This window comes from Acinonyx jubatus, chromosome E1 (genome assembly GCF_027475565.1).
Source record: "Acinonyx jubatus isolate Ajub_Pintada_27869175 chromosome E1, VMU_Ajub_asm_v1.0, whole genome shotgun sequence".
In the NCBI taxonomy this organism is placed as follows: Eukaryota; Metazoa; Chordata; class Mammalia; order Carnivora; family Felidae; genus Acinonyx; species Acinonyx jubatus.
Genome location: NC_069397.1, coordinates 255,867 through 270,754, shown reverse-complemented (window position 1 = coordinate 270,754; position 14,888 = coordinate 255,867). Strand labels below are relative to the sequence as shown.

Here is a 14,888-nt window from a genome sequence, read left to right as displayed (position 1 = left end):
TGTCAGAGGCTGGGCAGGACTCAGTAGATGAAGACAGTGATGTCGCTGGTCGAGGGAGCCTGAGAACAGGCGGGGACATGGCAACGTGTGCAGGATGTAGAGGACGGGGAGGGGGGGTGCCGTCTTGGGTACACGTCACATGTCAGGCCCCGGAGGAGGCGGGGAATTGGGTGGTTTGTGCTGGGAGGCCAAGGGGAGAGACTTGGACTTGAGCCTCTAGGAAGTGAGGAGCAGGCACTTGGCTGTCGGGCCTCCAGAGCCGAGGTGGTGTTTCGGGAAGACGAACCTGGTAACATCGTGTAGAGAGAACTGTGAACAGAAGGGCGCAGGGGTGCAGTGGGAATGTCGTGCAGACTGCAGACCAGAGATGAAGATGGGCCGGGTTGGAGTGGCGGCAGCGGGAATGGAAAACCGGACTTAGCTAAGCCTTTGGGAAATTCCAAAATAGATTAGGGCATTTAAAACGGATCAAAATCCAGAATCGCTGTCTTCCGTATTACTCGTTTATAAGACAGAGAAAAACGAAATGCCGAAAAGACAGGACGTGTGTACTCTGAGGGAAGGACAGCTCTTTAAATTGAACGGATGTCACTACGTGTAAAATATCATTCGTTCATTGTCTCTTTTCTCCCCCTCTTTTTTCCGTGGACAAGACAAAGCCATGTTTCTGCTGGCACCGGGAAGCCTGACCTATTTCTGGTGCACGTGTGTGTCCCCTGCCCTGAGGCTCTTCCCTCACAACTCCCATCATTCGCTTTCTCTCACTTACCCACGGAGGGTACCACTATCCTGTGGTCCCTCTGGGAGACCGTGAGAGTGAGCCTGGTCAAGGCTCCAATGGGCCTCTCCTGGGCTTCGAAAGCCTGTCCCTTACCTGGTGCGGGCCGGATACCTGATGGGCTTTCAGAAAGGACTTGAGCTTTTGAGATGGAATGCCTGAAATTGGAAAATCCGTTTCTAAAGCAGATGATGCTCTTTTACCAAAATAAGAAGAAAAAAAACCCCAAAAAACCCCACAAAAACTTTGTCCTATAAACATTTTGTTGTATTTAAATATATATATTTTTAAAGTAGGTTTCACGCCCAGCGTGGAGCCCATTGCAGGCCTTCCTTGAACTCATGACCCTGAGATCAAGACCTGAGCTGAGATCCAGAGTCACACGCTTAACCGACTGAGCCACCCAGGCACTCCCCATCCTCACCCCCCCACTTTGAATACTATTTTGGTGCATCTCAGTAAGTGGAGTGATTAAAGAGTAGGTATTAACAAGTGTCTAAATTGAGAAATGTGGAAGAAATTGGTATGTTTATTTTTACTTAAGTTCAGGAGAAGGCTTTTGCCCCTTAAGATAGTTAAAAATGATCATATGTAGTTACTTACTATACCCTTCTTTTAGATCAGGCTTACAGTTTTTTCTGTTAATGTGTTTGAGAAACTCTAGCAAGAGCTCTTTATGCCTCTTTAGTAACAACATTTGTATTTTACAAGGAAATGTGCTTTGATTGGAATGAAAATTAAAAAAAAATTACTGGCCTCCTAATTGTTTCTGTGTAGCGTGCTCAGAAAGTTAGCCGTCTTCCATTTTTGAATTGCGTTTTTAGAAATTGCTATTATTAGAAATTATAGTGAAATCCTTGTCTGGATTTCCCTTTGGCATGTTAGACTACAAGAGAGAAAACAATTTGACCTGATATTCATGAATATATAGAAACATTCATTTTTATAATTTTGTGGCTAAGACAGGAAACCGTCTTCATTTAAGTTAATGGAATTTAATACTTTATACATGAATTTAGAGCTTAAAAATTATTTGTGCTTTGTAAACAGCTTCCTGTTTTCATTGAATTTTAGAAATTTTATCACAGGATGTGATGTGTTGTATCTAAAAGTATTTTTTTAATGTTTATTTATTTTTGAGAGAGAGAGCACTAGCTGGGGAGGGACAGACAGAGAGGGACAGAGGATCCAAAGTTGGCTCCTCAGCTGTCAGCACAGAGCCCAACGCGGGGCTTGAACTCACGAACCGTTCTTGAGATCATGACCTGAGCTGAAGTCGGACACTCAACCGACTGAGCCTCCCAGGCGCCCCAGATTTGTTCTGTCTTAAATAAAATATCAATTCCATTTCTTTTTTTATTTATTGATTAACAGTGTTTGGTGCTAACAGTAGTTTGTAATGATTTGAAATACTGAGTATCCTATTTTTCTGATCTAACGTGATGAGTTGCAGCTTGGTCTTAGTAGAACTACAGTTGCTGACATGCTTACATCACTATAAATACGTTCTAGACACAGCACTCATGGAGTAAACCGTCTCTGCGTCACGCGTTATGTAGACACAGTATTCTGCTTGGGTTTCCTTTTAAGTGGATGCGTTCGTTCCTATAATAGGTATTTATTTTATTTTATTATTTTTTAAAAGACTTTTCATTCCTCATTAAGTAGTTTTGTCACTCTTTTTTTTATGTTTATTTATTTATTTTGAGAGAGCATGTACAGGTAGGGGAGGTGTGGAGAGAGAGGGAGAGAAAACCTTAAGCAGGCTCTACTTTGAGCACAGAGCCCAACTCAGGGCTCGATCTCATGAACTGTGAAATCATGACCTGAGCGGAAGTCAAGACTCAGATGCTCAAGTGACTGAGCCACCCAGATGCCCTTAGATTTTTTTTTCAAATATAGTAATTTTTGTATTTAGTTTGTAAAGATTCCCAACCTAACGCATTTTTGGAGGGGAGTATGAAAGTAAAAGAACATGTGAATACACAGAATGATGATAATTAAGGACTTCGGATTGCTGCGAATGAAACCATATGGCACATTCTCGTGTCAGCCCCAGCGGGTCATCCTTAGGAATTTGTTAAATGGCCAGACGCTTTCCTCCCTCAGCAGTTGACATTTCAGAGTCAGACATGTTAACTGTTTGGAAAGGTCTATTTCATGTAATGGCTTGTCATAAATATGGAAATGTGTTTGGAGAAAAGGTTTCTCCTACCCCATTTCTTCTTCTTCTTTTTTTTTTTTTTTCCAACGTGTATTTATTATTTTGGGGACAGAGAGAGACAGAACATGAACGGGGAAGGGCAGAGAGAGAGGGAGACACAGAATCGGAAACAGGCTCCAGGCTCTGAGCCATCAGCCCAGAGCCTGACGCGGGGCTTGAACTCCCGGACCGCGAGATCGTGACCTGGCTGAAGTCGGATGCTTAACCGACTGCGCCACCCAGGCGCCCCCCTATTTCTTTATAAATGGTTGAGTGAAGACGTCCAGTAATAGGTCTGAATGTTTCTGTGGACGACAGGAATATAGATAGTGGGCCTCATATCCTTGACTGCTTTGTCAAAGACAGTTTGTTTGTGGTTTTGCTGCACAACCTTGATTGTGGGCTGGTGCCACACTGCGTGCAGCCCCCTGGTCTCCAGGGCTTCTGCACAGTGTTCGTGCTTTCCGTCCTTCTCTCCCTGAAGACCTGTCTTGATCTGCTCTGTGTGAAACCTCTTCTATGTTCACCGAATATTAATGATCCTGTTTAACTGATAGGTTCACCGCCCCGAGAATCACATTAGGGAATGTCTTTGAAGCAGAACATCCCATGTGAACTGAAACCAGAAGTTAGAAATCTAAAACGTGTCTAGCAAGATAGTGTAAACATGACCCATCAGAATTCAGTGCTAACACAGAGAAATAACTTTGCTGTCATTCTTTTTGCAGATATATGTTGAGTGGTCAATACCCATACGTTTATCATTTGTGAATCCCAGCTATATGTAATTATGATGACATCTTTCTTTTTGTGTCATCAGCGATCTGAAGATAAAGGTTGGGGGCAAGCACATCAATGCTCACAAGTTTGTCCTGGCGGCCCGCAGCGACAGCTGGAGTCTGGCCAGCCTGTCTTCCACCGAGGAGCTGGACCTGTCAGGTGAGCCTCTGGCCTGCTCAGGGCTTAAAACCACCAGCACGAGAACTGTTGGCAGAAGATGATGTGTGTCATTTTGAAATAGTAGTGGTTTAATGAAAGTAGAAAACCTTTTTTTAACCACAGGGTTTTGTGGGGTTTTTTTTAACCTTTTCATGGTTATTTTTTTATTTTGAAAGAGAGTGGGAGAGAGAGAATCCCAAGCAGGCTCCACACTGTCAGCACAGAGCCTGACACGAGGTTCTGTCTCCGGAACCGTGAGATCACGACCTGAGCCGACATCAAGAGTCGGACGTTCAACTGACGAGCCACCTCGGTGCCCTGAAAGTAGAAAACTTTTCTTATCAATTGATGGTGACCGTGAACTAGTTAAATAGTGAATCAGTGGGTTGAACTTAAATCCTTCTGCTTAATGCTTGACTAATAAATTGTAAATATTTGAGTATCTGCAATATTCTTACAATTTATATAATATAAATATCTGTCCAGAAATTCTTTTCATATAATATTATAAATATGGGAGTATGTGCAGAAACGTATCTTTCTCCCACTCCTAGAAAAAGTCCTGGTGTTCAGTTGCTTAAAATTTAATCATTGTTGCCAAGTACTTTTCCTGATGTTCAGGAATTGGACTCAGAATTAAGAGTTACTCCAGAAAACAGGGGTTGTCTTTCTCTAACACTGAAGGGTGACCATTAGGCTTCAGAATTTGAACAGGTGCACTGAGCTTTTTAATGTTCGATTTCATTGTTTTATGCCACGTTACGTTGCTTAGAATTTGGGTACATGTGGTGGTGAGTAGACTTTAAAAAAATCATTTTCAGAAGTTTACCTCAGAATTGCATTTTCATTTAGTATTTACCTAACTGCTTTAAAAAAAAAAAAAAAAAGAAATTTTACATTTCAGTCTATTAATAGTCATGAGAATTTTAACACATGGTAAGGAGATACCCAGGCAGTAAGATGATGAATCACTTGCAGAAGTGATCGGCCGTGTGAAAATTCTGAATTACGTCTTCGTTTGCCAGTTCAGAAGGTACTGTTTGCCCAGCAGTGCCAGAACACTGAGATGGTTGTAACAGAGTCCTCGTCCTGTGGAAATGGATCATTTGAGGCCAGGGCAGGGTGTTAATTGCTTTGTCTGAGGTAGAGAAGACCAGCGCAGGCCGACAAGGAAGGTGTCCGAGGGGCTGACACGTGAGCAGTGCTCAGAGGTTAAGTGGACATTTACCTCAAGGGTTTAGGGGAGCAGGTGCTCGTGCTTCTCCACTGTGAGTGAACTCTGTCTCTGCAGGGTCATTTGTAGGGTTTAATCTGAGGTCCATAGTTCAGAGTTGCAGACACACACAGATCTGTGCATGTGTACACATGGCCGTGTGCATTTGTGCCTATGACAACACGTCTGCTTGGGAAATGGTCTTCACTGGAAGGATCATGCGATTGAAATCTCTGTGCAGAGAACTTTTCTCTGAGGCCATAGCTCTTTGATCCCATATATAACAGAGCTGTGGATAACTTTTAAAGCCCATTAGATCATGAAGTGTTCTTTACAAGATGCATGATAGGATCTTAATCACATGACCCGATAATTTACAAAGACCAGAAGAAAGTATATGATATGGGCAATACTCAACTTGGGTAGAAGAAAAGTTCAGAATAAGTTGCCATCTTTTGGTATCTATCAAAACATTATCAAAAATTGATGATCCCGGTAGCTTGAGCTTGTGAAATTTGTACCCTTGCACATGGCCAGTCACATTATAAACGACTCTGATAGTTTTGGAAAACAGCTGAGCTGTAGAACAGTCTTACTTTCTTTTAACCTCATCATCTGACTTTGTCAGATGGATTCTGCCTTCGGTAATTCAGACAGCGTAAGTGTTTATCGTAGTTTCACGTGTCATCATGAAGTGCTGAATGGAACCAAATGAGTAAGCATGGGAAAATGAGATACGACTGCTTTCCAGAACAAACAAAACTTTGTAAAAACGCAGAAAATTGCATTAAGTTATAAGAAGCCTAATGCAAACTTTTAAAATTTAAATTTTAAATAAAATTTTACATTTAAAATTTTGCTTTTCCTTTTTTAGTACATCGTAACATTTAAGAGCAGCTGTAACTCAGCGACTGACCACAAGATTGCATCACTGAGAATCAGGAGGTTAGAAGAGGTTTAGTAAATGTCCCTGGACTCCTTCCTTCCTGTTATAAACCGTAAGCCTAGTTTGGTCCCGCCTATGCAGTCGGCTGTCAAGAGCTTTGGTAGATGAGGCACTTGCCAGGACAGCTGACAGTTAAGCCTGTGTCATCGTGACTTTCTACACATGGTTTATCCATGAAGCGTGTCCTGGGGGCGGGTTCCAAGGAGGTGGAGGTGTGGGTGGACTGGTTCGTGTTCACGTGTGTGTTTTGCCCAGCAGTCCTGCTGCGTGGCCTGGGCGGGGCATGGGTCCGGTCGCCCGAATCAGGTTATAGGCAGCAGCCAGTGCCCCCGAAGCCTGTGTGTCGTGCGGTACCTGAGGTGCTAACCCTGTGCGGCTGGCCGGCAGTTTGAGGGAGACTGGGCGTAGGCTCTTGTAAACACGTGCGTGAATGGCATGCAGGCGGTGTTTTTGTGGTTGAACTTTCCCACACTAAAGGAGTTGATACAGTCATTTTACGAACTTACTGGTGTTTTGTTTCTTCAAAATGGTTTCATCCGTACCACAGAGGGCACACACTTTTCAAGGTGCTAGGGATACGGCAGTGAACAAAAACTAAATACGTACTCGGCACGGAACGGACATTCTTAGATGGACTTTCCGAGCTCACATTTTCTTTGGAAGTGCTTGTGTAATTGGTAGTTCTTAAAATTCAAGGCAAGCACTTGACTTGTGTGAATCACTGTAAGAATTTCAGCACGTGTTGGTGAAGATACAGTCGGGCATTAAATGCTAAGTATTTAAAACATGTTTGGATATGTGAGAGTTTTCTTGACTCATGCCTTGTTCCAAGGAGTACAAGGTTTTGTGCCTGCCACGATGTGCTGATGAAGGCATAATGATTTCTGTAGGATTTGCCGTAAACACATAACCTCAGTGTAATTGTGAGAGAGTATCAGACAAACCCAAGTTGAGGAACATTCCACAAAATAACTGGCCCGCGTACCTCAAATCTGTTAAGGTGATGAAGGACAAGGTAAGAATCTGTTACAGATTGGAGGACAAGGAGACAATGAAATGCGGTGTGGATTCTGAACCATAAAAAGGACACTAATGGGGAAATTGGCAAGATTTGGAAAGGTCTGTAATTAGGTAACAATATTGTATCATTCCTAATTACCTGGTTTTGATTATTGTACTATGAGTACATAAGATGTCAGCACAAGGGGAAGACAAGCAAAGTGTGTCCGTGAACTCTGTAACTTTTCTGTTAGTCCGAAATTATGTCAAAATACAAAGATAAAAGGGTACAAATTTACTTTTTCTTTCTTTATTATTTGAAGTATAAAGATACTGACTTGGTAAAGGTACTGATTGATCAACTCGAAAGAGAAAGACTGTAACCAGTAGCTAACATGGTGTAACGAATCTCAGGACCAGGAGGAAGAGCTTTGCGAAGTAAAATGGTTTGTTTCTGGCAAAGCGACTGGTTCGCAGCCGCTCGGCTCACACTGTGAGAGGCCCCAGTGCACTGGATCGGCCGTTTTGGAGACAGAGTTTCCTGCGCGCTTTCTGTAGCAATGACCTTGTGTTTCCCTAGCGTCAGTGTTTATGGGGAGTCGCTCAGCTGGCCTGGGGTGTGTCCAGGGTCACAAGCCGTCCAGAAACCAGAAGGCATCCTCCTCCCTCCCGTTCGGTCTGGCTGGGCGAGCCGGGCGGGAGGCGGCCCGTGCAGTGGCGCGTGCACTGGGCCCCAGGCTCCGCGCGAGGCTCGCAGGGGTCCTCAGCCGACCCCCAGGGCCCCTCGTGCCGTTCTGTTTCAGGAGAAGGACGGCAGTGCTTAGCGTGTGCTGGACACCCTGTGAACGACAGTCTCCTTCCTGGTGGCTCTGTCGCAGTATTAGGGCGCTCCTTCAGACGATACCCATGGTGGTTTTAAAGTATGTCCATAAATTATTTGATATTCCTCCCTTGAGAAGCGGCGTCCGGGGCGCCAGGCCGGCGGGGCCGGTGGAGCAGGTGAGGCCTGATTGCGGGGTTGTGTCGTGCCACACGTTGGGTGTAGAGATGACTTCAAAATAAAATTTTAAAAATTAAAAAAAAAAGAAAAAAAGGTGGGGTCCTAATTCCCCTCCCCCTGGTTTAGGCTGACCAAGCTAAATGGTAGGTTGTGGCAAAGTGACAACAACGTTACTTGAGAGACAGGCTTGGGGAAGGCGTCCTGACTTCCTCTTGGGTCTTTCAGAGAAATTAGCTGCTGTGTGGGCAGGAGAGCACACGGCCTGGCGGGCTCTTGCCAGAGATCTCTTAGAGCCTCAGAAAATCTGTTTTATCTGTGGTTATATCCCCTTACCCAACCCTCGTGTTGCTTTTGTGTTTTTCTAACTCTTGGTTCTGCTAACTTTGTGTGTTTGTTTCAAATGGTCTTTTTTTTTTTTTTTTTGTAATAATTAAAGTAAACCTTTCTTTTCTTCCTGTAGTTTTTCAGCAAATTTTGCTCTCAGTAGCATTAAAAAAAAATTTTTTTTTTTTAACATTTATTTATTTTTGAGACAGAGAGAGACAGAGCATGAACGGGGGAGGGGCAGAGAGAGAGGGAGGCACAGAATCGGAAGCAGGTTCCAGGCTCTGAGCCATCAGCCCAGAGCCTGACGCGGGGCTCAAACTCACGGACTGCGAGATCGTGACCTGAGCTGAAGTCGGACGCTTAACCGACCGAGCCACCTAGGCGCCCCTCTCAGTAGCGTTTTTAAAAGACATAATTAAAATCATAAATGGCACAAACCTGGCTTTTTAAATTATTTTATGACGTCATGTCAGGAATGCATAGCACTGTCCTTGTTCTTTATGCATTTTCCATTTGGGGGTGAGGGCTGTTCCCTGAGGGGAGACGTCTTGTTCCCTCACCCATCGTCAGGTAGACTCAGATACACTGGCCCTTGCTGATTCTAGTCCCTGTGAATAGGGCTTTTTTTTTTTTTTTTTTAATTTACATCCAAATTAGCATATGGTGCAACAGTGGTTTGAGGAGTAGATTCCTTGATGCCCCTCCCCCATTTAGCCCCTCCCCCCTCCCATAACCCCTCCAGTCACCCTCAGTTTGTTCTCCATATTTACGAGTCTCTTCTGTTTTGTCCCCCTCCCTGTTTTTAGATTATTTTTGTGTCCCTTCCCTTATGTTCATCTGTTTTGTCTCTTAAAGTCCTCCTATGAGTGAAGTCGTATGATATTTGTCTTTCTCTGACCGACTCATTTCACTTAGCATAATACCTTCCAGTTCCATCCACGTAGTTGCAAATGGCAACATTTCATTCTTTCTGATTGCTGAGTAATACTCCATTGTATATATATATACACAACACCTTCTTTATCCATCATCCATCGGTGGACACTTGGGCTCTTTCCAGACTTTGGCTCTTGTCAATAGTGCTGCTGTAAACATTGGGGTGCATGTGCCCCTTCGAAGCAGCACACCTGTAGCCCTTGCATAAATACCTCAATGTAATTGCTGGGTTGTAGGGTAGTTCTGCTTTGAACTTTTTGAGGAACCTCTGTACTGTGCTCCAGAGAGGCTCCACCAGCTCGCACTCCCCACAAATAGTCTCCATGTCACCAGAGCAGCACTGAGGTGTACTGACTACTGTGTGGGAGTAGAGCCCCTCGCGCCCGGCCCGTATTCGCGCCCTTACCTGCAGGGTGGCATTGTGGGTGAGCACCGTTGTGTGCCTGCGTCTCACAGACAGAAACCGAAGCACGGCGACGTTGAGTAACGCATACCAGCCTCACGGTAGTTAAGTGTGCAGGCCGCGGTTGGAAACCCATTCGGCTTGGCTCAGAATCCACACCAGTAACCACAGTGCCTTGCCGCCTCTCACTTTGGCTTTCTTTTGCTTCCAACTTCATGGAGGTATAAAGGGCGTGAAATAAACTGCCCACCTTAAAAGTGTACAGGGTGATTCCTTTTGATAGAATTGTGAAACTGTCAGCAATGGAATGACCAACATTTTCACCTCCCTGAAAGTTCTTCTTGTGTCTTTTTAATTCATCCCTTTTCCATCCACATCCCCAGCCAACCACCTGTTGGCTTCCATTCATTGTAGATTAGCTTGCATTTTCTTTTCTTTTCTTTTCTTTTTATGTTTATTTACTTTTGAGAGAGAGAGAGAGAGAGAGAGAGACCAAGAGCTCATGCTGGGGAGGAGCAGGGTGGGAGGGGGACAGAGAATCCAAAACAGGATCTGGAGCAGGCTCCATACTGACAGCAGAGAGCCCTATTTGGGGCTGGAATTCGTGAACCGTGAGATCATAAGCTGAGCCAAAGTCAGACTCACAACCAACTGAGCCACCCAGGCACTGCAATTGGCTTGCGTTTTCTAAACTTTTGTAAAAACAGAATGGAATATATAGGATCTTTTTTTTAAGTTTATTTATTTATTTTGAGAGTGCGCAGGCACACACATGAGCAGGGGAGGGGCTGAGAGAGAGGGAGAATCCCAAGCAGGCTCCACGCGGGCAGCACAATCGGCCGCGGGGCTCAAACTCACGGAAGATCATGAACTCACGGGAGATCATGACCTGAGCCGAAATTGAGAGTCTGCCGCGTAATGGACTGAGCCACCCGGGAGCCCCAGTTTTTTACAGATTAAATACCGGATTTAAGTAATGAAATTAATTCCCTCAATATGCTTCATTTAATGGCTAATTGCCTACTGACAAGTTTATTCCCATTCTTTTCAAATGTCTTCTAAGACATTTATTTAAAATCAAATCAAAACAAAAAAACGGGACCACATAGAAAATCTCCAGTTCTCTACAAAGTTGGCTCTGCGCCTGGACTGCCGTGAGGTCAGAAGTTTCGTGCATGTGGTCACCATTTCAGCAACCTGTGTGCTGGGCCTGCCCATGGGTGAGTGGCTCTAGGGGCAGGTTTGCCATGCGGGTCGCAGAGCGCATCCCGCACCACTGCTGCTCTGTCCCAGCCTCAGCGTGGATCTGTTTCCAGTGTAGTTTGCAGACTGAGGAAAGAGTCAGGGCTGGAGTGGGAACACTCGGAGATCACTTGAACTTTACTTCATGTGAAATTTTTGAGGGCGCCCAGGAAATCCCTGCTGATTGTGGATTTTAAGAAAATTGTTTGGGTTTTGGTTCATCAACTGTTGGGTTTATTGGTTCGGACGACTGAGGGAGGGTTATTAAAGGAAACCAGCCAAACTTCAAAGCAGAATCAAATTACACAGGGAGGTTCGAGGCTGTGTTTGGGCTCTGGTCGGTAGGCTGAGCTGTCGTGTGCAGCGAGGGGGCACACGACACTGTGTGAAGGCAGTGGGGATGTGGTTCCAGCACACTGGCGACTCTCGACATATCGCATGGCCCACACGTCTTTCCTTGAAGAGCCCACCGACCTATTAAGCCCAGTTTACGAAGCCAGCCTAGAAGCTGATGCTGCTTCTGAATACTTTAGACATAGTTGAAGGACTTCTTCAAGTAGATTAAGTAAATCGAATTAGATTTTCATGTGATTTAAAAATGTTTTTTCTCCCAAAACATCTTAAAAGTGCTATTATTCCTTTACCAGGTCAGAGAGAAAGGAAAAAATAAACTGTAACATAACCATGGTTAGAATTTTGGCATGTTTTTTCTTTCTTTTTTTTTTTTTTAAAAACATTTATTTCTTTTTGAGAGAGAGAGAGACAGAACGCACATGTGAGTTGGGGAGGGACAGAGAGAGGAGACAGCATCTGAAGCAGGCTCCAGCTCAGAGTCCAACACGGGGCTCGGACCCACGAACCGTGAGATCATGACCTGAGCTGAAGTCAGACGCTTAACCAACTGAGCCACCCAGGCGCCCCTCTTCTTTTTTCTTGTAAGATTTTATTTTTTGAAGTAATCTTTACACCCAGCATAGGGCTCGAACCTACGACCCTGTGATCATGAGTCACACACCCCACAAGCTGAGCCAGCCAGGTGCCCCGGGGTGTATTTCCTTTCAGATTTTTTTTTTCTTTTTAAATTCTTTTTTTTTTTTTAATTTTTTAATGTTTATTTATTCTGGGATAGGAAGAAAGAGCATGAGAGCATGTACGCATGTACGAGAAGGGGAGGAAGAGAGAGAGGGGGAGAGAATCCCAAGCAGGCTCTGTGCCGTCAGTGCAGAGCCCGTTGTGGGGCTCGATCCCACGAAACTGCGAGCTCATGACATGAGCTGAAATCAAGAATTGGGACGCTTAACCATCTGAGCCACGCAGGTGCCCCACAATGTTTTTTCATTATGCCTTTTTTTTTTTTTTTTCCTTTCCATATCAGGCTGTTTTAGGGAATGATGGGTAAATCAGTGTGGAGCAAATAAGTCAGGAGCCTCTGGTTCCATGTGGCATTGCCCCCTTCAGCCCTCTCCTCCTGTATTTGGAAGAGAAGGGGTTAATAAGCGCTAATCATTTGTTGCCTAATTACCAAGTTAATAAGAGGTTCCTGGCTTTTGCTGCACCTTTCCTAGACAATCAAGAACAGAGCTCTGATTCCTTAACCTTTAGCCAGCCAGAATCACACGGAGGAGGATGTGTTAAATAAAAGCCAGATGCGGCCCCTCCCCAGAGTTTCCGGTTCAGCAGGTCTGGGCAGGGCCCAGGAGCTTCTGGCAAGTTCTCCGGTAGTGCTGATTCTGCTAGCTGAGGACCACCATGATTTTAATGACCTCTCATCTCTACTGCCCTTACTCTAATCAAGGCTTGCCTCTAGTGGAAATCATAGTTTTAGATATTTTATACTACAGTTTTCATCCCAAGAGTTTCCCCAAGTTTCTGTAGAGTCTTTTATTTTAACTTAAAAAATTATACAAGTAATGCATGTTCATTAAAAATCAGGAAAATGAAAAATAATCTCAAAGAAAAGCTAGTCATAGGTTCTACCAGGGTTATCTTAGTCTGTCGTTCTGTTGTCTCAGTAGATAGACACCTGGCCAGCTCAGTCGGTGGAGCATGTGATTCTTGACCTTGGAGTTGTGAGTTCAAGCCCCACATTGGGGGGTAGAGATTACTTTAAGAAAATAGGTTGATAGTCTGTTTATGGCCATACCTCCCTGGATGTCCTCAGTCTTGTCTGACCTTAGAGGGTGAGTGGGCTTGGACCCGGTTAGCATGAGTGGGCGAGCCCCAAAGCCGCATGTGTATGTGTATGTGTATATGCATACTCATACACATATACACACACAAATATATTGCAAAAAAAAAGATTTACTACCTGTATTTTTAGCTTTCTTTTTTATTTATTTATTTATTTTTTACATTTATTTATTTTTGAGAGACAGCGTGAGACAGAGCAGAAGCAGGGCAGGGGCAGAGAGAGAAGGAGACACAGAATCTGAAGCAGGCTCCAGGCCTCGAGCAAGTGTGCGGCACAGAGCCTGACACGGGGCTCGAACCCACGAAACGTGAGGTCATGACCTGAGTCAAAGCCAGTCACTTAACCGACTGAGGCACCCAGGCACCCCTTTAGCCTTCTTTTTTAAACCAATATAGTGAGTATTTTTTTTAGGTTGAATACAGATCTAAGTAATTTTAATTGATGCAAAATTTTCCGTTTTGAGTATTAATACCATAATGATTAGCTTTCCAGTGTTGGACTCTTCAGATTCTTGTTCCAGTTTTTTGCTATTAAAAATAATACTGTGTTGACTGTCTTATTGCATATATTTCTCTGTATTTGCTCAGTTATTAGGATTATCCTAACCTATGTGTATAATTCCTGTGTAACAGTTTACACATTTTTAAGAATCTTTGCTGAGAGATGGAAAAAATGTATTGTAGTTTAAATTTGTGTTTGTAGTTACTGGTAAGGTTTACTGAGCATTTTTATTTATCTTTGTGAATTACCACTTCTGTCCATTGCCCACTTTCCTGTTGGTTGTCCATCCTTTCATGTTTTTTTTTTTAATTACTTATTTATTTTGAGGGGTGGGGGTGACAGACAGAGAGGGAGAGGGATCATCCCAAGCAGGCTCCGCACTGTCAGCGCGGAGCCTGACGCGGGGTTTGATCCCACAAAACATGAGATCATGAGATCATGACCTGCAGTGAAATCAAGAGTCGGACACTCAACTGACTGAGCCACCCAGGCACCCCCATCTTTTCGTGTTTATTTGTACGATCTTTCTTGGAATGTAAACTCTTTGTGATGTGTTTAAAACACGTTCCCCAACTTATTTGACTTACATCTTTAGTAGTTCACGTCTCCTACTTCCTTCCCTTCGCAAAACAACATTTTCCTGGAGTCAGATGCTGCCCAGAATGCTTAATTGCCATTTTTGATGGCGGCATGATATTTATTTGAGTGGAGGGTACCAGCATTTGCCTTATTTTGCTTCATTAGCCTCAAGGTTTAGGGACCCTCCTTTAGTAGGCTTAAGGCTTCAGTGCGCCATCGGTGTGTTGTATTTCAGCCTCTCTCTTTCCCTCTCCAGATGCTAACCCTGAGGTGACCAGGACCATGCTCCGCTGGGTCTACACGGACGAGCTGGAGTTCGGAGACGACGACGTGTTCCTCACTGAGCTAATGAAACTGGCTAATCGCTTTCAGCTGCAGCTCCTCAGGGAGAGGCAAGTCCCGGCTGAGCTGGTCACGCGCCTCCGGTCACCACCTCCGGTGGTGGTGGCGGCGGCTGAGCTTGAATTATGTGCCAAGCTCTGTTAACGTAAATAACTTTTGCAAGGTGTTCCTCTGGAAGCAGTAGTGGGGAGAGGACTTTGCCTCCCTTGCTTTGTGTTCTTGTAAGCGAAATTCTGCCAAAGCTTTAGGTATTCTCTTCCCTTTCACTGATTTTTTTTTTAACCTGAGA

At 44.3% G+C, this 14,888-nt stretch overlaps 1 protein-coding gene across 3 annotated transcripts in view; it reads left to right on the top strand.

Moving 5' to 3' along the window:
• The window catches only part of ANKFY1 (ankyrin repeat and FYVE domain containing 1), a 71,997-nt gene that overhangs the window by 20,586 nt on the left and 36,523 nt on the right, over positions 1-14,888 (top strand). For all 3 annotated transcript variants that reach the window (XR_008294051.1, XM_027047523.2, XM_027047522.2), the window contains exons 3-4: positions 3,802-3,920; positions 14,514-14,649. Coding sequence is in view for 2 of the 3 variants with exons in the window: in XM_027047523.2 (XP_026903324.1) it covers positions 3,802-3,920; positions 14,514-14,649 (255 nt within the window). In the remaining variant the exon portion in view is untranslated. The remainder of the gene's footprint in view (positions 1-3,801; positions 3,921-14,513; positions 14,650-14,888) is intronic.